Genomic DNA, 21608 nt, shown 5'->3' on the forward strand with positions numbered 1-21608 from the left:
ATTGACTGCATTGAGTTGTTGCCTTCGCAGTTGACAGATATACAGGACTATCGGTTGTTTCGTCAGTTTTTACTTCCCGATACGGGTCTCCTCCAGTTTGCCTTCGAGTTTGTTGGCAATTCGCTTCGTTCCGGTGTGGATTTGGGAGACCGGATCGCAATCGATTCCCAAAGTGCATGCAGTGCCATCGGACCGTCTGGAATCACCATTAGCCCCCGGTTTTGCTGTTTGAAGGCCATCCGTGTCCGTCGCAATGGCGGGCTGGTTCTCCTCCACGTCGCCGCTCGATGAAAAGATCGAGCGTGCGACGTCTTCCTCACTGTACGTCTCTATCAACCTTACTGGGCCGGTGATTAGGCTAATCATACCGTCAGAGAGGACATCGCCCTGAACCTCGAAATATCAGATATGATCCGTTCAAAAAGCGTCCAACCGCGTGATGCGATGCGATCATTGAAACGACGTCTAGAAAATAGAAATCCGAATGTCCAGTTGGCCACACTCAAGGTTAGCTAACTGGTTAAACCCCTTTCAGAGCGGGGTTGCTGACCGAATTACCTAGTTGACGGATACGTGTGTGAAGAACGGTGGCGCGCATTTTCTGAAGGAAATTGCGTCCCGCGAATTCATGGACAACCTTGTTTCGCTGCTCAAATCGGAGGCCGTCACGCTCAATGCCGATGTCAAGCAGAAGATGTTGGAGCTCATTCAGACCTGGGCATTGGCTGCACAGGGCCGTACAGAACTGGCCTATTTGGGAGAGACATATCGGAAACTTCAAAGCGACGGTTTCAAGTTTCCGCCCAAGACCGATGTCGCTAGCAGCATGCTGGACACCAGCGCAGTAAGTCCGCTTGCTGATGACAGCATGTGACATACATTAACCCTCTCGTGTTGCTCTACTGTAGCCCCCAGAATGGATCGACTCGGATGTTTGTATGCGATGTCGAACTCCATTCACGTTTACGAACCGAAAGCATCACTGTCGCAATTGTGGCAATGTGTTTGATGCCCAGTGCTCCAGCAAGATGCTTCCGCTTCCTCACCTCGGCATTCTCCAACCAGTCCGTGTCGACGACGGGTGCTATGCGAAACTGACTGCGAAGCGCAACAAGGGAGCTGATGAGCGCACAGCTTTCAAAAACAATTCAATCACCAAATCGGCATCAATGGAGCCTCGAAGTGCGAGAGCAGAGAGCACTTTTGACGAGGACTTGAGAAGAGCCCTCGAGCTGAGTCTGGAGGAAGCTCAAGGGCGAAGTGGTGGGTACGTGCCACAGTCAAAGCCCGCGGAGAGTACAAGGTTTGGGCCCAGGACAGAGGAGGAGGAGGACGCCGACTTAAGGGCTGCCATCGAGGCTTCATTGAGAGACGTGGAGGAGCAGAAGCAGAAGCATGCCGCTGCGCTTAAGAATTCCACCACTTCGGAAAGCCAATCTGGCTCTCAGACAAGTACTGCAGTTCTTCCCACGAATCCTTACGAGCTCACGCCTGTCGAGGCGGAGAAGATCCATTTATTTGCGGCGTTGGTGGAACGGCTGCAGCATCAACCCCCCGGGACTATTCTTCGGGAACCACAGATTCAGGAGCTATATGAAAGTATTGGTACTCTGCGACCGAAACTGGCGCGTACCTACGGAGAAACTATGAGTAAGCACGGTAGGTCTCTCCACAATCTCACTTCCTTTGCGCAGTTTGCTAATCTAGTAAGACACCTTGCTCGATTTACATGCCAAGCTATCTACGGTCGTACGCTACTATGACCGCATGCTAGAGGAGCGTCTCTCCAGCGCATACTCCCAGCACAATCTTGGATACAACTCTGCGGTACCGGCCCGTGACTACCCGCCGCTTGTCAACTATGGTCCTGATAGCCGTCCCGGTGTGGAGAACTTCTACCGATCTCCTGCGCCTCCGGACCAGTTCCAGCCTATGGGGCCGCCGCATCACCCGGGCGTTTCCCATGTCCCGGCGCCAGCTCCCGAGGCCACTGCACCGTATCCGAGCCTCAATCCAAACCTAGCAGAAGTGCCAGGCAATCTCCAGTCGCCACCACCTGTACGAGACAATGCATACCCGGCCCCTACTGCCGCTCCCGCAAACTTTTACACCAGCCAGGCACCGGCATCTCCGGAAGTCAATCAGGCTGCATCGACACCCCAGGGCGAGGTCCAACAGCCATCATATGACCAGGCCTCTCCCACCCTGCGACGTCAGTCTCAGTATGCACCACCACAGCCCGCACCTTCCTCCGCCCCCTATACCTCACCACCTGCTGGTGGTTATCCGTACGCCTCTCCACCGCCACCGGATCAGCACGTCTACCAACCGCCTCAGGAATCTCAACCTCCGGCTCCGCAGTCGTCACAACCGGCGCCCGCAGCGTCATCACCGTATTACCCAGAACCCGTCCAGCCTGGGCAGGGTTACGCCGCGGCCCCTCCTCCTAATGGCTACTATCACCCGCCTCCTGCTGCGGCCGTTGCCTCTCCACCTCCACCGCAGCAGGCCGCAGAGCCTCCGCGGCCGAAGCCTGTAGTGGAGGAGAGCTTGATTGACTTATGATAATGTTCCTTGTCCCCGGCGCTTGATGAAAGCCTTGTACGAACGTATGCTTTCAAGTCATTGATTCTTTTGAGTCGTTTATGGAGAGCTCGGTAGAATCATTCCCGTCTGTATCTGTCAATGGCATGATGTAAAGCATATTAATGACAAGTAGCTATGTCACATTGATTTCCGCGCCCTGGGCATTTTCATATCGTGTCCATCAAACGAAGTCTTCACGCATGAAAACGCATGTCTAAAATGTCTCCTGAAGCGGCTCATTGCTTGTTCGTCGACAGCACGAAATGGCACGGATCTTCTGCGCTGCTGCAGTCTACATACATCAGGCAGCGAATATAGATAGTCTTCAAACCGGCCAAAAACTTATCACCGACTTACTCTATCTTCTCGAATATTTGCTCTCCTCCATGGGGATAAAAGGCTCCGCACCGAGAATATCCGGCACGAAGTTGGGATTGTAGAACCATAGAATATATACCGTCGTGCCTAGCCACATCACAGACCTCGCAGTCGCCAAACCTTTGTAGACCATTGCCCAGGATTTCACTTATGGCCATTCGACGTGGTAAGTGAAGACTAGAATTCAACAAGTTCCAGGTGGTGACTGGTGACTTCTCGCATGTCCAACCGATACGGATGGGCGGTAGTGGTGACGGAGACGGCGTTGTGGATTACAAATTTTGCGGGCTTCTGGGCTCAGCGGTAGGCGATGTTGGGGGTAGGAGAGCTGTAAGATCCATGGAGGACGTATGGAGTATGTTTATGAGCCTATTGCGAGCATTCTCGGAATCAGTCACCTACCTGCTACCGAAAGATCAAAAATTTCCAAAATTTCGGGCTCCACTCGCGAATCTTATGAAATCTACGCACGAGTAATGTCGAGTAACTAACGGGTAGTACCTGATCCATAGTATTACCTCCCCAAGGGCAACCAAAGTGTTTCCGTTCCTGAACATGATCAATATGGCCGTCTCTCGCAGAAAACGTGGAACGTGCAGCGCGGTTAGCTCTTGCCTTCAAGGTTCGAAATAGAAAACTAACGTGCTGTGACAGTACTATAGCCTACTGTCTGCCGTTGTCGATACTACGCGCCATGGCCAAGACGAGTTAGGGTTTCGGCCTTCCTGAAAGGTTGAGGGCAGAATGACCCAGCAGTTCGATTATCAGAACTAATGATGCACAGTTTACAACCTCCGTATACAGGGAATAGAAGATGGTCCGCATACCATGCATCTGATCTAATACACCACACATTGGCAGAGGGTTCCGTTTCAGTTATTCTCAAGACTTCACCCAGATGGACTCTGCAAAGCATTGTCCAGCTCCATGTTTTTCTTGAATCGGCCTCTGTCTTCCATAGCATGAAAAGGCTCGGCGTCAGGAACGTTCGGCATGAAGCCAGGACTGAAGAACCAGAGCTGAATGCCGTCTTTACTAGCCACACAGATGACTTCGCGGTCGCCAAAACATCGTAGGTAACTTTCCGGTTCTAGAGAGGGATGCGAGGGTGGGAGCAGGTCGGCACCCGTCAAGTTTCGTTCCCGGATGTCTAACTGATAAGGATGCACGGTTGTGGTGCCGGTGGCGGCATTGTAGATGGCGATGCCCTTAAGCTGTTGGACGCAGCGGTAAACGATGTGCGGAGCAACAGAGGTAAAACGGTCCCAAGAAGAATGTTCGGGGATGGGCTCGGAACTAACGAGCCAACGGAGACTCAGCCGGTCGGCAGAATGGTCGTATCTAAGATTCATGGTGGTATGAGGATCCGATTCAAGCAGGAACTGAGTTATAGACTCTTTGCCGTAGGTGTGATACCAGTCGTTCCATGTTCGAAGAAGATCAGCCCCGTTCACACGACGACCCTCTAGAGAGAGGCGGAATTGTTTCTCGTGAAGCAGCTCCCCTCCTGTCAAGGTCCATCTGGCCTGACACACCTTGGGTGGATACGGGTACCAGTTGAAATCGAATGTTACCAATTGATTCTCGCCTGCGTCTGCATGCCACAAATACAGGTCAATGAAGTAGTTGCGAAATTCATAAACCTGATTCGACTGCAGATCCCACACACTGATGTGACCCCTATCTCGGCGAGGAGTTATGATTACCTTGTCCTCTGCGATAGTTAAAACCGGGAAAAGAGTTGAATAAATTTCTTGAGTTCCCACTTTCTGCGCCGTGTGCACATTCCACGCTACGATGGCGCTGCCACCACTACAATAGTGTTAGGACGACGCCACATGAACAAGGCAGTCTCCTTACCATCCGTCAGAGATCAAAAGAAGATACCGATCAGAGAGTTGAATCCTATCCACAGGCAGTTCTATATCGTTTCGAAAGATCGATTTCTCCCCGGTCTCTAGATTTAACAAAACGACATTTTCGTCGTCAGGCATGATCCAGCACAGTCGTCGCGAATAGTACGCAATCCGATCGAACATGCTGGGCTTCGTTGACAAGGGAAGAAAAACTTTCTTTACTGGCCGAGCAAGCTCCAAGCCAACTAGCCATCGAACATAGCTCATGGGATTTCCACTCGCGGCATTCGTTGTTTCCAAGCCCAGGGCCGCAAGCGTTCGGGGTAAAATGCTCTTGAGGATTGCATCGCTGGAGAAAATTGAGCGCCATCGCTTCGAGACCTGTTAGGACGGTTCCGTTAGGATAAATGGATCACTTCTGAGTGTCGAGGTACACCGGACAATGTCACACCCTCTGGCTTTGAATAATATCAATGTGATCTAGAAAGTCCACGACATGCACCAGGAGCTCGAGAGGCAATGAGCTAACAATGTCATGCTTCCCTCGGCCTGCCACAGCGACACGCTCTTCACAGTAATTCTCCATCTTACTATAATGACCCTTGTTCATGCCTGCTGAGATTCTGGAAATTGTCTGACACAAAAGTACTGGCCACACCAAGTAGGAGGCGTGGGCAGCGTCACTTCAGCCTCACATGCGAAAGGTTTGGAATTTATTTATGAGAATACGAAGACGGAGTATCAGTAGCTAGACTCGGTCTTTAGTGCTGTGTTGGGTGTTGTGGAGCTGAGGGCTCGTGTGGTTGATGATTTGTCATTGCTGTGCTCCTAATTCGGGGCCTTCAGTGTTCAATCTCTTTTATCTCCTCTATCCTGAACGTAATTAAGGAGAGTGGCGATTCGTCAATTTATACTTCGGTGTTCAAGTATCTTCTCCTTTGGCTAGCCCCGCTGTGCCGGTAACCTCTCTGCTATTCCTCAGAGCACATAAATCCTCCCATTCCTTACAGGTTGTGCGTAGGCGTGTCTGAGAGCTCGGATTAGATACTTCAGTATCAGAAGGCGACCAAAATTCTTCGGTCAACTGAACTACATCAGAATGAAGTCTGCACATCCATTAGCGTCTCAGAAGCAGGCAATCTGCGCCGCGCTAGGTAGCCTTCGTTTCTCGAGTCAGATAAGTCGGCTAAAAGTGGTTTCTCAGCACACTCCAACAGCTTGAGCCTCCGTGTCTTGATCGGTCGAGGCATGCCAGAGCCTTCAAGCACGGCTGTTCCTATTTCCAGACTTCATCCCCGGACAATGTGGGTGCGTTCCTGGAGGGCGGGTACAGTGTATGTCCATGGGCCTGTGAGACCGCAAAAGTTGCTAGCTGTTGCTGCACTATCGATGGGAGAAGGAATAGCGCCTATTTATGCCATGGGCCAGGCAAACTGGCAAACGGCGAACAAAGGAGTGACAAACACAGTACAATGAACGAGCACAAAGATACCTGAGAAGTGTTTGCGATTCATCACAGCATTCAACAAACGATTCCATTTTGTTTATCCTCATTCCCTCAGTACAGATCCTTGAAAGCATGGTCTACTTTCACCCCGTGTAAATCATCCACTCTCCTCCATAGCAAGAAAAGGTTCTCCGTCAGGGACGTCTGGCAAGAAGTCGGGATTAAAGAACCAGAGCTGCATCCCGCCCTTATTGAAAACGCCACATACCTCACGGTCGCCAAAGCATCGTAAATGTTTCCATGAATCGGGATGCGAAAGCTGGGGAAGGACTCTGTTCAGCTGGTTGTGGGTTCTGAGTTCTCTGATGTCCCACCGGTAAGGGGCCACGGTTATGGTGCCGGTCGCGGCGTTGCAGATTGCAAGTCCCCTGAACTGCTGCGCCCAGCGGTAGATGATGTACGGGGAAGGAGACGCGCCAGGCCCCTGGATGAGATTGGTGATGGATACATCACACTCGATCCATCGGATGTTCAGCCGGTCGACAGAATAATCGTACGTTAGATGCATCGTGGTGCGTTTATCCACCTGAAGGAAGGCCCGAGTTATCTTCTTGTCTCCGTCCGTATGACACCAGTCCTGAAATGTTAGATGAAGATAATTCTTGTCCACATCACGACCACCCAGCGAGAGACGGAAGCATTTCCAGTGAAGACGTTTCCCGCTGCTCAGAACCCACTTCGTCTGTTTCACCTCGGGCGGGTATAAGTCCCAGTTGACTTCAAATGTCACCAACACGTCTTCGTCCGCGTCTGCATGCCACAAGCACAGACTAGAGAAGGATCCATACCGAATAACCCTATTTGATCCCAGGTCCCAGAGATAGACGTAAGAATGTATAATATTCCCGGTTACCATGATTGCCTTGTCCTGTGTGACAGTGATCTGGGGACTAAACCAAAGATTATCTGCCACTACTATCTTCTGTGAGGTTTGCACATCCCACGCTTCGGTGTGTCTGCCAATGCCAGTGTCAGACTAGGCCGGGAAGGAATAGTCACCCTCCTTACCCATCCCTCAAGACCATGAATAGATAGCGATCAGATAGTTGGATGTGACTAATGCCATTGTACGTGTTGATTGGCAGCACCGATTTTTTTCCCGTTTCGAAATCCAATACGACGACATGTCTATGGGTCGTTGTAGTGTAGCATAGTCGCCGCGAATGATATACAACCTGCCGGGCGTAAATAGCCCAACTTGAAAAGGGAAGAAAAACTTTCTTAACTGGACGTGCAAGGTGCACGCCAACTAGCCAGCGAATATAGGTCATCGGGTTGGCGTTTTGGACATTCGTGTCTTTCAACCCCAGTGCCTCAAGCGTACCGGGAAGAACACTTTTGAGGACTGTATCGCTTGAGAAAATCGACCGCCATCGTTTTGAAACCTGTGAAGGACCCATAATCAGGATACTTATTGTCGGAGAATGCAATGCTGGAAAAATATTATACCCGTTGGCCCCGGACTATGTCGGTATGATCCAGAAAATTCACGACGTGAACGACAAGCTCGAGAGGCATTGAGCCGATAATGTCATGCTTTCCTCGTTCTGTCGCAGGAGCAAAATCTCCACAACGTTCCGCCATGTTTTCGGTACATTCCTCCTTCGCCCTTGCCCGTCGACACTGGATCACCTGGATCTTGTCTGATAAAATATTCCTACATAAATATGTCCTTAGGGGCCTCACTTCAGCTTCTTGGGCGATTAAAACTCACAAGTGGGGTGGGGGTTGGAAGAGTAGGCTCATCTGAAGAGCAAGAGATCCATTGGTGATCCATACCTAGTAGGTTATTTCAAGACAGCCAAGAATCTTCCAACCAGTAGAACTGATGTTGACATACTGACGTTGATCAATAATAAATAGGAGGCAGGCTACTCTGATTGTTGATCGCTCGTCTCGCAAGCCACTGAACTATTACACGGAGTAAACATCGTAATTAGCCTTCGTTTCTCGAGGAAAATCGAACAAAACAGCGCTCCATACCTGCGAAATGATGAGGTTAGCTCCCAGATTAAGATAGGTAAATTCCTGCGTCGGTGCCGGGGATACCCTAGGGCTTTCGAGTTCAATCTCAGCTCATTCTCGTCCTGAACTTCGGAGACCAAAGTGACCCGGTGCCTTGACTGCCAAACTCGCTTCGCGACGCGTAAAACAGGCTAGATAATCGGTATAGTATCGGTGTCTTAGCCGGAGCAACAAACGAGATTGCACAATATTGAAAAATTTACGAAAATATCCCAGCTTTCGTAACTAACTACAGAGTAGCTACTAGTAGTACTTCAAAGTTGGGTACATGTAATTTGTACTACGATGGATAGGGAAAGCGCCTCCTTAGACTGAACGAGATAACTTCATGATGCCAGGATTTCGCAACGGTACGCAAATTTTGAGCAGTATGAGTACCACCTACCGAGAGATGGTTGCACTACTCTGGCAACCGCATATGCCCTCGGAAGGGCTGTAATCCCATATGAGCGTCCAATACGTACATACTTGTCAAATCCGGATTTAAAGCATTAAAAGCGACACTAACCTTAACGAATCTGATCCTGGACCTCTCGGACATAGGACGCCGTCTACAAACATAAATCAGTACGACGCCGAGGCGCTGGTCCTTCGGTTCCATATATACGATATAACCTAACTAGAAAGCATATGTAGTCAGGAATCACGCCTTGGTTTCTCATGAATTATCCACTTCCCAAATGCAAGAATCGGCTCCGCAAAAGGACATTAGGCACGAACTCGGAACTGAAGCACCAGAGCTCAATGCCCTGGCTGTGATCAGGCCGAGAACTTCATAGTAGCCAAAGCATCCAAAGGTACCTCTTGCACGTGATACACGTAAAATATTAGGGCCACGCTGAAGGTAGGTTTGAACTAAGCAAGCGGCTAGTGGCCACTTCTTTGTTCAACATTTGTGGATGGATTGTTGTGGTGCCAGTGAGTGTGTTGTAGATCGTGATGTTTTTGATCCGTAGCGCTTGCGGGAGTTGATACCTACCTATACGATACAAGTAAGGCCCATGTGCACATGATAGGATCATTGATGGGCTCGGCACAGTTGGATCCATCAGAGGTTCAGCAGATCAATAGCGTGGTCATTCATGAGATGCATAGTGGTATGGCGATCCGATTAGATGAATATCTGCGTTGCAGTCTTTTTGTCGTATGCCCGGTACCAGCCGTTGCGTTCTCTGAGGGGACCTTTTCTGTCCCCAGGGCGACTGCTAGCAAGAGAAGAAGCGTTTCTGGTGAAACTTCTATCCACCAGCCAACAACCACTTTGTCTACCGAACCTCTGGGAGAAAAACGTCCCAATTGATTCGAGTGTTACTAGCACATTGTCATCTGCATCCGTGTGCCACAGGAACGAGTTAGAGAAAGAGCTATAACTCATGAACCGAATTCATATGTAGGTTCCAAACATTGACGGTGAGATTACATTTTGCTGCTCCAAAGGGCGGTTACTTTCTTGTCTTTTGCAATAGTGATCTCGAAGATACCATAGTGAAAAGATCGTTGTCCATTTCTGTGGCGTATGCAAATCCCGTGCTACAATGATCTGCCAATCCTCTATTGCAGTCTATCTAATTCTGAACAAGTTCGCCTCGTTGATTCCTTGCAATAGTTCAATGTAACGAGACCGGCTGTAACAGTGCTCTATCTATCACAGAGTTTGAGGTTCGGTAACTGACGCTATCAAGGCACGGAGACATGCTACGAGGAGTCATGAGTAAATATTCTGCCCAATACTCAGACACAGGAGTGTGAAACACAGCAGAAAAGAGGTTCTAGCGTACCAGATGTCGAGCGCCTGAGTCCCTTCGCTTCAAGGCCGGAGAACAATTCTCTTTTCCGGCTAGAGAGGTGAGGAAACCCCAATTGTCCCTTGAGAGAGCAGGAGCTCTACTTTATTTCAAAACCGTTGAACACCACGCACGGGTTGGGTTTTTTTTTTTTTTTTGGGTTTCCAATTCAATTAAACACGCAGTCTGGAATTCCGGTATGAGGTGCCCGAAGGACTTCAAGTACGATTGTGGACGTCTTCTCAGTAAAGTAGTAGGTAGGTAGTAGTACTCTAAATATCCGATTGTCTAAATTTATCCACTCTCCTCCATGGCAAGAAACGGCTCTGCATCCGGAAGATTGGGCACAAAATCGGGATTGAAGAACCAAAGCTGCAAGCCTTCGTCACTAGCCACGAAGTATACCTCGCGGTCGCCACAGCACTTTAAGGGAAAAGTATTCTGGGGATCAGGTTGCATGAAACGGGCGTGCCGGGACACAGCACCAAAGAGTTTGTGAGCACTGAGTTCTCGAACATCCGCTTGGTACGGGCGCACGGTTGTGATTCCGGTGGCAGCGTTGTAGACCATAAACCCCCTGAGCTGCTGGGGCGCCCAGCGGTAGATGATATGCGGAGCAGGAGAGCTGTAACGACCCCAAATGGAGACCACGCCGATGGGTTCAACGCAGTCAATCCATCGAACGCTCAGCCGATCGGTAGCGTAGTCGAATGTGAGATGCATCAAGAAGTTCTTATCCTCGATATTGTACAGCTGTGTCGTCGTCTTGTCACCATACGTGTGGCACCATTGGTCAATTTGTCGACAGATAATTGTCTTTTCCACGCGTCGACCCCCGAGCGTCAGAGGGAACCGTTCAGAATCAAGCAATTCACCACCAGTCAACACCCACTTTGTCTCCCGTACCGCGGGCGGATGTACGTTGAAGTTGAATTCGAATGTTACCAGCACGTTGTCGTCCGCATCCGCATGCCACATCCATAGGTCATCAGCAAAGAGGCCGAACTCATGGACTTGATCTAAGGTCAGATCCCAAACGTAAATGGGGTGAGACCGCCGCACGACCCAAGGGACTATAACCGCCTTGTCGTTTGCGACAGTAATGTGTATGGGAATCCAAGGGAATTCTTGTTCCCCTAGTTTCTCTGATGTGTGTAGATCCCACGCCGTTATTGTTCTGGCATCACCAGCGTTAGACGAACACAGAAACACATGATATAATCTTACAGATTCCACGAAATCACAAAGAGGTAGCGATCGAAAAGTTTGATGGTCCGAATATCACCGTTTCTTCTGTTGCTCCAAATGGATCTCTTCCCTGTCTCGAAATCTAACATTGCAACTTCTTGGTCCCTGCCGCGCATGACATAGCACAATCGCCGTGAATGGTACAGAATTTCCTGAGCTCTTGCCGGCGATTCGCTCCAGGGAAGGAAAACTTTCTCGACCGGGCGAGCCGACTCCAACCTAAGAAACCAACGAATATAGGTCATCGCGTTAGCGTTGATGATACGCCTGCCTTCCATGCCCAGAGCGGCAAGCATTCTGGGCAGAAGGCTCTTTGCGATTGTGTTGCTCGAGAAAATCGAGCGCCATCGCTTCGAGACCTAGGACAACCATGTTAAAATCGCCAAATCACCCTTGAGAATCGCGGAATCAGCAGTGCCGCACCCTCTGAAATCGAACAATGTCCGCCAGATCCAGATACTCTACGACTAGAACCACGAGCTCGAGAGGCAATGAGCCGATAATGTCATGTCTCACTCGACCTATCGCAGGGCTACTCTTTTCACAATTTTCCTCCATTCCTCTCTATGCAGGTTCCTTTTCACTTGCGTAAAGTCTGAACAAGGTCTGCCGGAGCTCAGTCAAGTCTCCAACTTCTTTCTAAGCATGCAAGTACTGACCGCTAACTTTCTTCGACAAAGAAAATGCCGGACTAACAGATTAATATCACTTGGTATCTGCAGTTGCTGAAAAGGAAGACGACTCAAGCTGTATTGGCCAGTGCCCAGAGAGGATGTATTCCGCTTCGAAAGACTTTCCTAGAGATTTAAGGATCGTATCGCGTCACAGAGAGAGACAGATCGTGATTTTCAATCTGTCCGATGATTCTATATACATAATAAGCCAAGCCCTTGCACGGAGTGCTTGGAGGATGTTGGCATGGCCTATGACTCCCATGGCCCTCTTGCCTCTGGTAGAGTTAGTCATCATTCAGCAAAGCCGATTATTTATGCCAATGAAAAGCAAAGCCAAGCCCGCAATGGCCAGCCAACGTTGCCAGAGTTAGCGGTTAAAGCAACGTACACTGCCTTGCATGGAAAGGGAAAAAAAAAAAAAAAAAAAGGAACGCACCAATCTGTAGGATCTTCGTACAGCAAGGAAATCATACAATGCTTTGAACATCCGGTACAGTTCTTGTGCATTTACGCTATCCTGAATCATCTAGACTCCTCGTTGGCCAGAAAAGGCCCCGCATGAGGGACATTCGGCGCAAAGAAGTCATAAATCTCATCGTTATCATCACCATCACCATCCGAGCCTCTCATCAAAGAGCCCTTCACGGAACAAATCTGGCCAGACAAGCAGACCTGTCAAATTTCTGTCTCACGCAGTACCGAGAAATGGGAGCACGGTACTGTATGGGATACATGCGTTAGTTATACGATATTCTTACAAGTTAACCCTGCATCGAAGTACGAAATGGTCCATCAGCCACCTGATAAAATGAGTCCTCTTCGGGAAAGTACTGTATAGTTTGTACATATAGGGTGTCGCGAATCATCCGCTCTCTTCCATGGCAAGAAAAGGTTCCGCATCAGGGACGTCAGGCACGAACTCAGGATTGAAGAACCAGAGCTGCATGCCATCTCCTTTAACAATGCCACAGACCTCTTGATCGCCAAAGCATTGCAAAGTAGAGGGCATAAAGTCAGTGCTTTTCATCGAACTTGAGGAAGGACGCAGGCCGGCACCCAGCGAGTTGCGAGCGCTGACTTCCCGAGTATCCAACTGGTAGGGATGCACAGTTGTGGTGCCGGTGGCGGCGTTGTGGACTGCAAGCCCCCTGAGTTGATGAGCCCAGCGAAAGGTAATGTGCGGGCAAAGAAAGCCACCACCGCCCCATCTGGTTAGATCGTTGATGGGTTGATCGCAGTCGATCCATTGAAGGCTGAGCAGATCGAAGGCATAATCATACATAAGGTGGATCGTGGCATCAGGATATGAATCAGAGTATAACTGGGTCACTGTCGTGTCGCCATACGAACGAATCCAGTCGTTTGAATGCCGCAAAATACCTTTCTTTCTCAGACGACGACCCCCTAGTGAGAGTCGGAAGTGACTCCGCTGTAGCAGCTCGCCGTCGGTCAATCTCCACTTGCTCTGCTGCACCTTGGGCGGATGTGATTCCCAGTTGATCTCGAATGTTACCAGGATATCCTCTGCGTCCACATGCCACAAGTACAGACCAGAGAAGGAACCGAAGACATTGGCTTCATTCGATCGTAGATCCCAGACCAAGATCGGAATAGGGCCCCCTAGGGTCGAGCCAACGATGACTTTGTCCTTCACGATAGTAAACTGGCTCGGAGCGCCTGAAAAGTCGGCCCTTGATACCTTTTTAAATGTGCGTACATCCCACGCGGACATGGATCTGCCAGCGCTTGTGTTAAGCGGCGTCAACCAGAACAGTAACCATATAACCTTTTTCTCGTTCTCGCGATAAGGTGGCGATCGGACAGTGCGAGACCCTGGAGATGACTTTTCGCGACGTTGGAATAAATATGCCTTTCGCCAGTCCCAAGATCCAACATTGCGACTTTGTGGCAGAAAGGCATGATGTAGAAGAGCCGCTGTGAATGGTACATGATCCGCCCCGTCGCTTTGAAGAGTTCTGGCGTTGGCAAAAAGACCTTCTTGACCAGGCAAACAGACATCAAAGCGTCTATCCATCGGAAGTAGGTCTTTGCGTCAGAAGCTGTATAATCGGTTGCTTCCAAACCCAGGAACCTCTAGTGCATCCAGCGAGAAACATTTGGCGATTGCGTCGCCTGTGAAAATCGAGTTCCATCGCCTGGAGACCTAGGACTGCCAATGTCAAAATAATTACTCTCCATTGTGAGGTATGGGCAATCATGGCACACCTTCTGAAGTCGAAGAATTTCGGTCACGTCTAAATACTCCGCGATCTGAACCACCAGCTCAAGGGGCAAAGAACCGACAATGTCGTACTTGTTACGACTTTCCATAAAGGGATCTCCGCAGTTATCATCCTCCATCCTTCCTGTCGCTATCGCTTCCCAGCCGATTTCCGTCTCGGCCAAGTCTACAAAGATCAACCCGAATTTTGGCAAGCTCCCCAAGTAATAGTGGCGCACGTACACTCTATATATACTCGTCCTGTTCAAAAGAAATGCGTCGTGATGAAGACACCAAGTAAATCAAGCCTAATGTGGTTCCCAAAATTCGCCAACAGGCATCCATGGCCAGAGGCAATCAAGACGTAGCCTACAGTCTCCTTCGATTCATAGCCAATCAGGAAGTTGGAAGTGCAGCGATGAAAATCAATATCAGCTAGCAATGAACGGGCAAGTGGAAGCTGTATCAGGCGCTGAATCATGCATCCTCACTTGGAGAGCCTCTCGTGGCTAGAAAAAAGGAGAGAAGTTCAGCCATGCAGGTCAGCCTTCGGGATAGTATTACGTACGGAATACTCGTACGGAGGATTACAGTACGCAGAACCGGTACGAAACCGTTCATACCAGTTTCTGCGCAGTTCTCCGTCCAAGGGAGCAGAACATGAGGCGCATTGGAAATTCCATCCTCCGGTTTTTGAGCACAAATTTGTCTATGTCAGATAGGCACTATCGTGGATCATCCGCTCTCCTCCATGGCAAGAAAAGGCTCCCCACCAGGGATGTCGGGAACGAATTCAGGATTGAAGAACCAGAGCTGCAAACCGTCTTTGGTAACCAAGCCCCATACCTCGCTGTCACCGAAGCATCGTATGGCAGAAAACGTGAACTCAACGTCTTTGATCGGACGTCGAGGTGGGGCCAGCTTGGCACCCAATGTCTTGCGAGTGTTGACTTCTCGACTGTCCAGTTGGTATGGATGCACCGTTGTAGTTCCTGTGACGGCATTATAGATCGCAACCCCCCTAAGCTGATGGGCCCAGCGAAAGGCAATGTGCGGGCCGAAGTAACCGCCCCGACCCCAAATGGTTAGCTGGTTGATCGGACGGACACAATCGATCCATCGGAGACTTAGGTTTCCGACAGAATGGTCGTATATGATGTGCAGTGTGAGATTGGGATCCTTTTCAGAGTAAAATTGGGTTACTGATTTGTGGCCGTAGGTGCGAACCAACTCGTCATGGTGTGGACGAAGACTGCTCCATTCCATGCGACGACTCCCCACCGGGAAACGGAACTGTTTTCGGTACAGCAGCTCCCCGGTCAACGTCCACTTGGTCTGCTGCACCCTGGGAGGGTACGGATCGGTCACCCAGTTGATCTCAAATGCTACCAGCACATCCTCGTCTGCGTCAGCATGCCACAGATATAGATGAGAGAAGCTGCCAAAGGTGTGAACATGGTTCGAGCGTAAATCCCAGACAGAGACGTGGAAAAGCGGGTAGCAGTGAACTATGACCACTTTGTCTTTTGCTATAGTAAACTTGCCGGGAACGGCGGGAAAAAGCGCCTTTGCTACCGGTTCAAGTGTGCGTACATCCCACGCCACCATGGTGCTGCGATTGCTAATGTTAACACGGCGTCGACGAGAGCGAACGCACTGCTTACCTCTTCGCCGTCCTTGTAATGAGCCATCGATCAGACAATGCCAGACCTTGGAGATATTTCTTCGCAACACCAGACCAAATAGATTTTTCACCAGTTTCGAGATCCAGCATTGCGATTTTCTTAGGCCAGGACATGATGTAGAAGAGTCGCCGTGAGTGGTAGAGAATATCGCCCGCCATCTCCAACAGTCCTGGCATGGGCAAGAAGACCTTCCTCACTGGGCGAGAAGACTGTATGCCATCAAGCCAACGAATATAGGACTTTGCGTCGGCTGTTGCGACATTCGTGGTGTCCAAGCCAAGTAACTCCAGCGCTCGGGGCAGGAAACGTTTGATGATTGTATCGGTCGTGAATATTGCGGCCCATTGCTTGGAGACCTACAATAGCCCTCGTTAGGATGAGATATGACTCTTGATGTCGAGGAGGGTTTATTGAACTGCACCTTTTGGCATCGAATAATGCCCGTCACATCTAAATACTCCACGATCTGAACCACGAGCTCGAGAGGCAAAGAACTGAGAATGTCATAATTGCTTCGACCTGCCATAACGATGTGTTTGCACCGATCCTCCCTTCTATTACCGTCGTCGTTTTCCATTTGCATAGTCCAACACAAGATCACACTGGCATTAATCAAGTTCAAATCTCAGATCTGATCGATGCATGTCTGTGATTGGTAACCCTATGTACTATTTCTCATGTTCTAAGTTACCGACGCGCTGTGATGAAGGCGCACTAAAGCAGTTATAGACCTCTGCGATAGACAACTAGGCGTCCCAATAATTGTTGCGGTGGCAGTATGTACTATTATCCATGACATGAGAGTTTTCCTGGTATTTCTGCATTCATTTAAAAATCTCCCCGCCTAGAGAACAGAAACGTCAGATAGTCTGGACATGGACTGTCTTCCTTTCATGTGAAAATTGTCCAAATACAACGATGACGTACGCTACCCTTTGGGTACTCAAGTACGGTAATATCACGCATCATCCACTCTCCTCTATGGCAAGAAAATGCTCCACGCAAGGGGTATCCGGCACGAAGTCAGGATTGAAGAACCAGAGCTGCATGCCGTCGTCGCTAACCATGCCACAGACCTCATGGTCGCCAAAGCATCGCAAGGAACAGTACCAGAGATCAGGACTGTTGGTCGGTGGTATATATACGCCCAGAGAATTGCGAGCACTAGTTTCTCGGATGTCTAGGTAGCTGGTACGGACGCACGGTCGTGCTGCCGATAACGGCATTGTAGATCGCAACCCCCCCGCGCTGATGAGCCCAGCGATAGGTAATGTGGGTGCCAAGAAAGCCACAACCACCCCAAATCGTCTGTTCGTTGATTGGGTCCACGCAGTCGATCCATTGAACGCTTAGCCTATCGACGGCATAGTCGTACATGAGGTGCATCGTGGCATTAGGAACTCTGGTACGGTACAGCTGGATTATTGTCTTGTGGCCGTAGTTACGAATGCCATCGATACCAGCACGGAAGGGTCGGCCTACCATCTCAACGCGACGACCCCTCAGCGAGAGGTGGAAGTGTTTCTGGTCGATCAGTTCTCTGCTAGTCAATGCCCACTTTTTCTGCTGCACCTCGGGAGGATGTGTGTCCCAGTTGATTTCGAGTGTTACCAGCACGTTCTCATCCGCATTCGCATGCCACAACCATAGATTGGAGAAAGAGCCATACGCATTGGCCTGGTTCGAGCGCAAATCCCAGACGCAAATGGGGCAAGGTTGCGGCCAGGTACAAGGGACTATGATCACGATGTCCTTTGCGATAGTAACCTCGAAAGAAGACCAGCAAAATTGTTTTTCTGCTATCCTCTGTGATGTGTGTATATCCCACACTACTATTGTTCTGCCAACCTCGGTGTTAGCTGCATTGACAACAGCAACCGCCGCTCTTACCTGTTCTCCGATCTCGTAACAAGCAATCGATCCGACAGTCTGAGACCTTGGACTCTGGCAGCATTTGGCCAGATAGAGCTCCTGCCAGTCTCGAGATCCAACATGGCGATTTCGTAGCTGTTAGGTACGATGTAGCACAGTCGTCGTGAATGGTATAGAATCTCATGGGGTTTTCTTGACGATCCGAACCATGGGAGAAAGACCTTGCTTATTGGACGACCAGACTGCAAACCGTGGAGTCATCGAAAGTAGGTCTTCGGGTCAACTGGTGCAATTTCCACACTCTTCGAATCTAAGCCTAGTAACTCCATGGTCTGAGACAAGGACGGTTTGATGACTGTATCGCTCGAGAAAATTGCCCACCATCGTTTCGAGACCTAGGATGACGTTCGTTAGGATGGAACAGTAACTGAAGTCACTTTTGGGTTGTTGAGGTAACACCACACCATCTGGCATCGGACAATGTCGGCGACGTCGATGTACTCCACGACATGTATAACAAGCTCATGAGGCAAGGAACTGACAATGTCATGCTCAAGTCGGCCTGTCACGAGACATTCCTTACAATAATTGCCTTCCATTCCTTCAGTTCGCAAAACGTGGGCTTCCAGTTACGTGAAGTCTGAGCTAACGTTAATCTGAATTTCAGCACATTGCCTAGCCGAATTCATGCGTGTGTAGCACACTCACTGGTACTGTTCAGGGGTGATAGTTCTAGCTTCACGTCGTTGTGAAGACGTGCTAAAGCATCCAAGAGCCTTCCATTTCTGGATATGATCCAACAAGCTTATGGGCTTGGAGGATCTAGGGTACTATTGTCGGTTTCTTCAACCCATTCCTAATCGTAATCAAACTGTTGGAGATTGGATCAAGCGTCTCTCTTATTGTTGGAAAAGCTGCCGAATCTGCTAGGCAGAAAGATGAACGATCCGCTTGGTTAACCTCTCGTATTCGTAAGTATGGAGGACTATAGCTACCTACCTACCTTACAGGTGCATTAGGTACCTGTAACTTAGCGATCAAAATAGGTTTCGTCCCTGTCACGCTGGTATTGCCACATGTAGTTTTGCATTACGCCCACGCACCACCCAAAGTCTATATGAGCCGTACGCAATAGGTGGGCCGCCGAGAAAGATTGTCAATTCCAAGTACTGTACTCCGTACGGAGAACAGTGTTTGACCTACCCTAGTTCATTGTATTTACGCGGATGGTACTATTCATGGCATGTTTGTATAGTAAGCAACATAGCACCCTGACCACTATGCTCGTGTGTTGCCCGCTGAGTGGTAGTCAGGTATTGGGTAAGTTTGGTTAGAAATTTTCGTGTAAATTCTGGAAGCTCTAACCTGTGGCGGCATGGTCTTGCGGCTGACCAGGGTGCTTCAGCATTGGAATTTCGTGCTAGGAAATGATAAGACAACATAAACTTCGTGATATTGTGAAGACGCACGGTATCAGTTTGCGCAATGTTCGTACAGCATCAGATAACTTTATCAGCGTATTTTATTCGTACCCCATCCGGATAATCCTATACGTATCGTGAGTACTCAATCATGGATTATCCACTCTCCTCCAGAACAAGAAAAGGCTCAGCATCAGGAATGTCTGGCACAAAGTCAGGGTTGAAGAACCAGAGCTGCACACCGTCGTTGCTAAACACGCCACAGACCTCCTGGTCGCCAATGCATTCTAAGGAAGGATCCCTGAATTCCGCCCATCTCATCGGTCGCGAAGGGGGCATCAGGTCAGCGCCCAGCGAGTCGCGAACGCTGAGTTCTCGGTTGTGCAACTGATATGGACGCGAAGTTATAGAGCCATTGAAAGCGTTGTAGATCGCAACTCCCCTAAGTTGATGAGCCCAAAGGTAGGTAACATACGGGCCAAGGAAGGCGGCACCGCCATAAAGAGTCAACTCGTTGATAGGATCGGGTGAGCAGAGCCATCGGAGGCTTAACTGATCATTTGCATAGTTGTACATGAGGTGCATCGTGGTATATGGATCCTGAACGGTGCGCAGATGGGCTACTGACTTGCGGCCGTAGGTGCGAACCTTATCGCCTAGTCGACAGACACCAAACTTGTTTATAGAACGACCTCCCATCGAGAGGCAGAACTTCTTCTGATGAAGCAGTTCCCCGCTGGTCAACGTCCACTTGGTCTGTTGCACCTCAGGCGGATCCGTATCCCAGTTGAACTCGAAGGTTATCAGCACGTTTTCATCAGCATCCGCATGCCACAAACACAGATTCAAGAAGGAGCCAAACACGTCGACTTGATCCGAGAGTAGATCCCAGACCCGGATAGGGCAAGAATCCAGACTGCTAACGGGAGCTATAATCACTTTGTCCTTTGTGATAGTAGGATAGGAGGATTCCCGAAAAGAAACTCGCCATTCTGCTACCTTCTGTGATGTGTGGATATCCCATGCTACGAATGCTTTGCGACCCCTAGCCAGCATGAGACGGTGTAAACAAGAGCAGGCAGCCTCCTTACCTATCATCCGATTCTATAATTAGCCAGCGATCGGACAAGAAGAGATCAACAGGATGGCCGGTCGTGATATTTGGCAAGAAAGTTATTTTTCCGGTTCCGAGATCCAACATTGCGACTGTTTGGCGGTCATGCACCGCGCAGATTCGACGCGAATGGTACACGACATGTTTGAGTGTTTCCAACGCTCCTGGCAAGGGGAGGAAGGCTTTCTTAACCGGATGAGCGGACTGTACACCGTGAAACCACCGGAAATATGTCATCGCGTCGGCCGTGGAAATATTCTTGGTGTCCAACTCGAGCAACGCGACCGTTTGAGATAAGATACCATTGATGATTGTATCTGACGAGAAGATCAAGCGCCATTGCCTTGAGACCTAAACACCTCTGTTAGCTTGGGAGTGTCAATACGATGAGCCGTGTGGAATAGTAGGTAATCCCGCACCCTGTGGCATCGAACGATATCAACGATATCTAGATACTCCGTGACTTGAGCCACGAGTTCGAGAGGTAAATTACCGACAATGTCATGCTTTCCTCGGCCGGTCGCAAGTTCATTCCCATTATGAGCATCCATTGCGCCGTTCACAGTCGTTTCTCTTTCACATGCAGTTAGCGTTGTGGGTAAGCCTGCTACTTTGACGTGCTTCAAGTTCCTTGACAGCGAATGGTTCGCAGACGCGATTCTGTTGGGTATTTGAATGGTATGATGATCTCTGACTTGAGAAATTCAAGGCGAAATCTGTCACCATGTTGGCTATGAATGGTCTGAATTAAATTCTAGTCGTCTAATTGTCCTTTGAAGTGTTCACACAGCTCTCGTATCTCTCCCGTTTGGCCTGATTCGTTGACGGTTCGTTTACATATTTTCTGATTTGGTTTAGTTTACATCTATCACTCTGAACTCACTAACCATTGTTGGTTAGCCAAGGTTACGATTGGCCGATGATTCATTGATTAGTCAGAGACTCATGCCCTAACCCAAAAAGGAATACGTAGTGGCAAGCTCTCCCCGTCATTCAGGGCTTCTCCCTGCGTGCGGATGCTCTCCGAGGTGAGTCTTCCAACCTGTCGCGGAACGTCCACTGTCGAATGCTACATTTCTGGCCTTCTGGAGTCCACTGAGGTCGCTCTGGCAGCTTTGCATCTCCCAAACGTGGACCAATTGACGCAGCCACGCCCGCTCGCAGCATTAGTTTCCCCTCGACCAGCCCGTCCGACCAATTGTGTTGCCGTCCTCGCCTCTCGTTGTGCATCGGTGCA

General features: G+C 49.6%; 9 protein-coding genes across 9 annotated transcripts; 1 reads left to right on the forward strand and 8 right to left on the reverse strand.

Moving 5' to 3' along the window:
* Positions 1-253: 253 nt before the first annotated feature.
* VTN49DRAFT_6652 (uncharacterized protein) lies at positions 254-2565 on the forward strand (the record flags this gene model as incomplete). The annotated part of the gene is made up of 5 exons (XM_069414834.1): positions 254-321; positions 375-507; positions 563-844; positions 909-1659; positions 1712-2565. 5 exons carry the CDS (start codon positions 254-256, stop codon positions 2563-2565), a joined length of 2088 nt encoding a protein of 695 aa, XP_069265308.1.
* Positions 2566-3854: 1289 nt separating this feature from the next.
* Positions 3855-5430, reverse strand: VTN49DRAFT_6653 (uncharacterized protein; the record flags this gene model as incomplete). The annotated part of the gene is made up of 3 exons (XM_069414835.1): positions 3855-4776; positions 4825-5201; positions 5272-5430. 3 exons carry the CDS (start codon positions 5428-5430, stop codon positions 3855-3857), a joined length of 1458 nt encoding a protein of 485 aa, XP_069265309.1.
* A 994-nt stretch (positions 5431-6424) lies between these two features.
* On the reverse strand, positions 6425-8073 carry VTN49DRAFT_6654 (uncharacterized protein; the record flags this gene model as incomplete). Its single annotated transcript, XM_069414836.1, has 4 exons — positions 6425-7283; positions 7336-7712; positions 7777-7984; positions 8042-8073. The coding sequence occupies 4 exons, from the start codon at positions 8071-8073 to the stop codon at positions 6425-6427; spliced, it is 1476 nt and encodes a 491-aa protein (XP_069265310.1).
* A 2357-nt stretch (positions 8074-10430) lies between these two features.
* VTN49DRAFT_6655 (uncharacterized protein) lies at positions 10431-11942 on the reverse strand (the record flags this gene model as incomplete). Its single annotated transcript, XM_069414837.1, has 3 exons — positions 10431-11313; positions 11364-11743; positions 11808-11942. 3 exons carry the CDS (start codon positions 11940-11942, stop codon positions 10431-10433), a joined length of 1398 nt encoding a protein of 465 aa, XP_069265311.1.
* A 978-nt stretch (positions 11943-12920) lies between these two features.
* On the reverse strand, positions 12921-14419 carry VTN49DRAFT_6656 (uncharacterized protein; the record flags this gene model as incomplete). Its single annotated transcript, XM_069414838.1, has 4 exons — positions 12921-13794; positions 13845-14104; positions 14151-14222; positions 14285-14419. The coding sequence occupies 4 exons, from the start codon at positions 14417-14419 to the stop codon at positions 12921-12923; spliced, it is 1341 nt and encodes a 446-aa protein (XP_069265312.1).
* Positions 14420-15014: 595 nt separating this feature from the next.
* Positions 15015-16490, reverse strand: VTN49DRAFT_6657 (uncharacterized protein; the record flags this gene model as incomplete). Its single annotated transcript, XM_069414839.1, has 3 exons — positions 15015-15891; positions 15944-16320; positions 16386-16490. 3 exons carry the CDS (start codon positions 16488-16490, stop codon positions 15015-15017), a joined length of 1359 nt encoding a protein of 452 aa, XP_069265313.1.
* Positions 16491-17128: 638 nt separating this feature from the next.
* Positions 17129-17958, reverse strand: VTN49DRAFT_6658 (uncharacterized protein; the record flags this gene model as incomplete). Its single annotated transcript, XM_069414840.1, has 2 exons — positions 17129-17804; positions 17855-17958. The coding sequence occupies 2 exons, from the start codon at positions 17956-17958 to the stop codon at positions 17129-17131; spliced, it is 780 nt and encodes a 259-aa protein (XP_069265314.1).
* Positions 17959-18093: 135 nt separating this feature from the next.
* Positions 18094-18435, reverse strand: VTN49DRAFT_6659 (uncharacterized protein; the record flags this gene model as incomplete). The annotated part of the gene is made up of 2 exons (XM_069414841.1): positions 18094-18231; positions 18301-18435. 2 exons carry the CDS (start codon positions 18433-18435, stop codon positions 18094-18096), a joined length of 273 nt encoding a protein of 90 aa, XP_069265315.1.
* Positions 18436-19413: 978 nt separating this feature from the next.
* Positions 19414-20922, reverse strand: VTN49DRAFT_6660 (uncharacterized protein; the record flags this gene model as incomplete). Its single annotated transcript, XM_069414843.1, has 3 exons — positions 19414-20302; positions 20349-20722; positions 20791-20922. 3 exons carry the CDS (start codon positions 20920-20922, stop codon positions 19414-19416), a joined length of 1395 nt encoding a protein of 464 aa, XP_069265316.1.
* Between the last annotated feature and the right edge of the window lie 686 nt (positions 20923-21608).

This window comes from Thermomyces lanuginosus (assembly GCF_041956635.1).
Source record: "Thermomyces lanuginosus strain ATCC 200065 unplaced genomic scaffold VTN49scaffold_41, whole genome shotgun sequence".
NCBI classification, from domain to species: Eukaryota; Fungi; Ascomycota; class Eurotiomycetes; order Eurotiales; family Trichocomaceae; genus Thermomyces; species Thermomyces lanuginosus.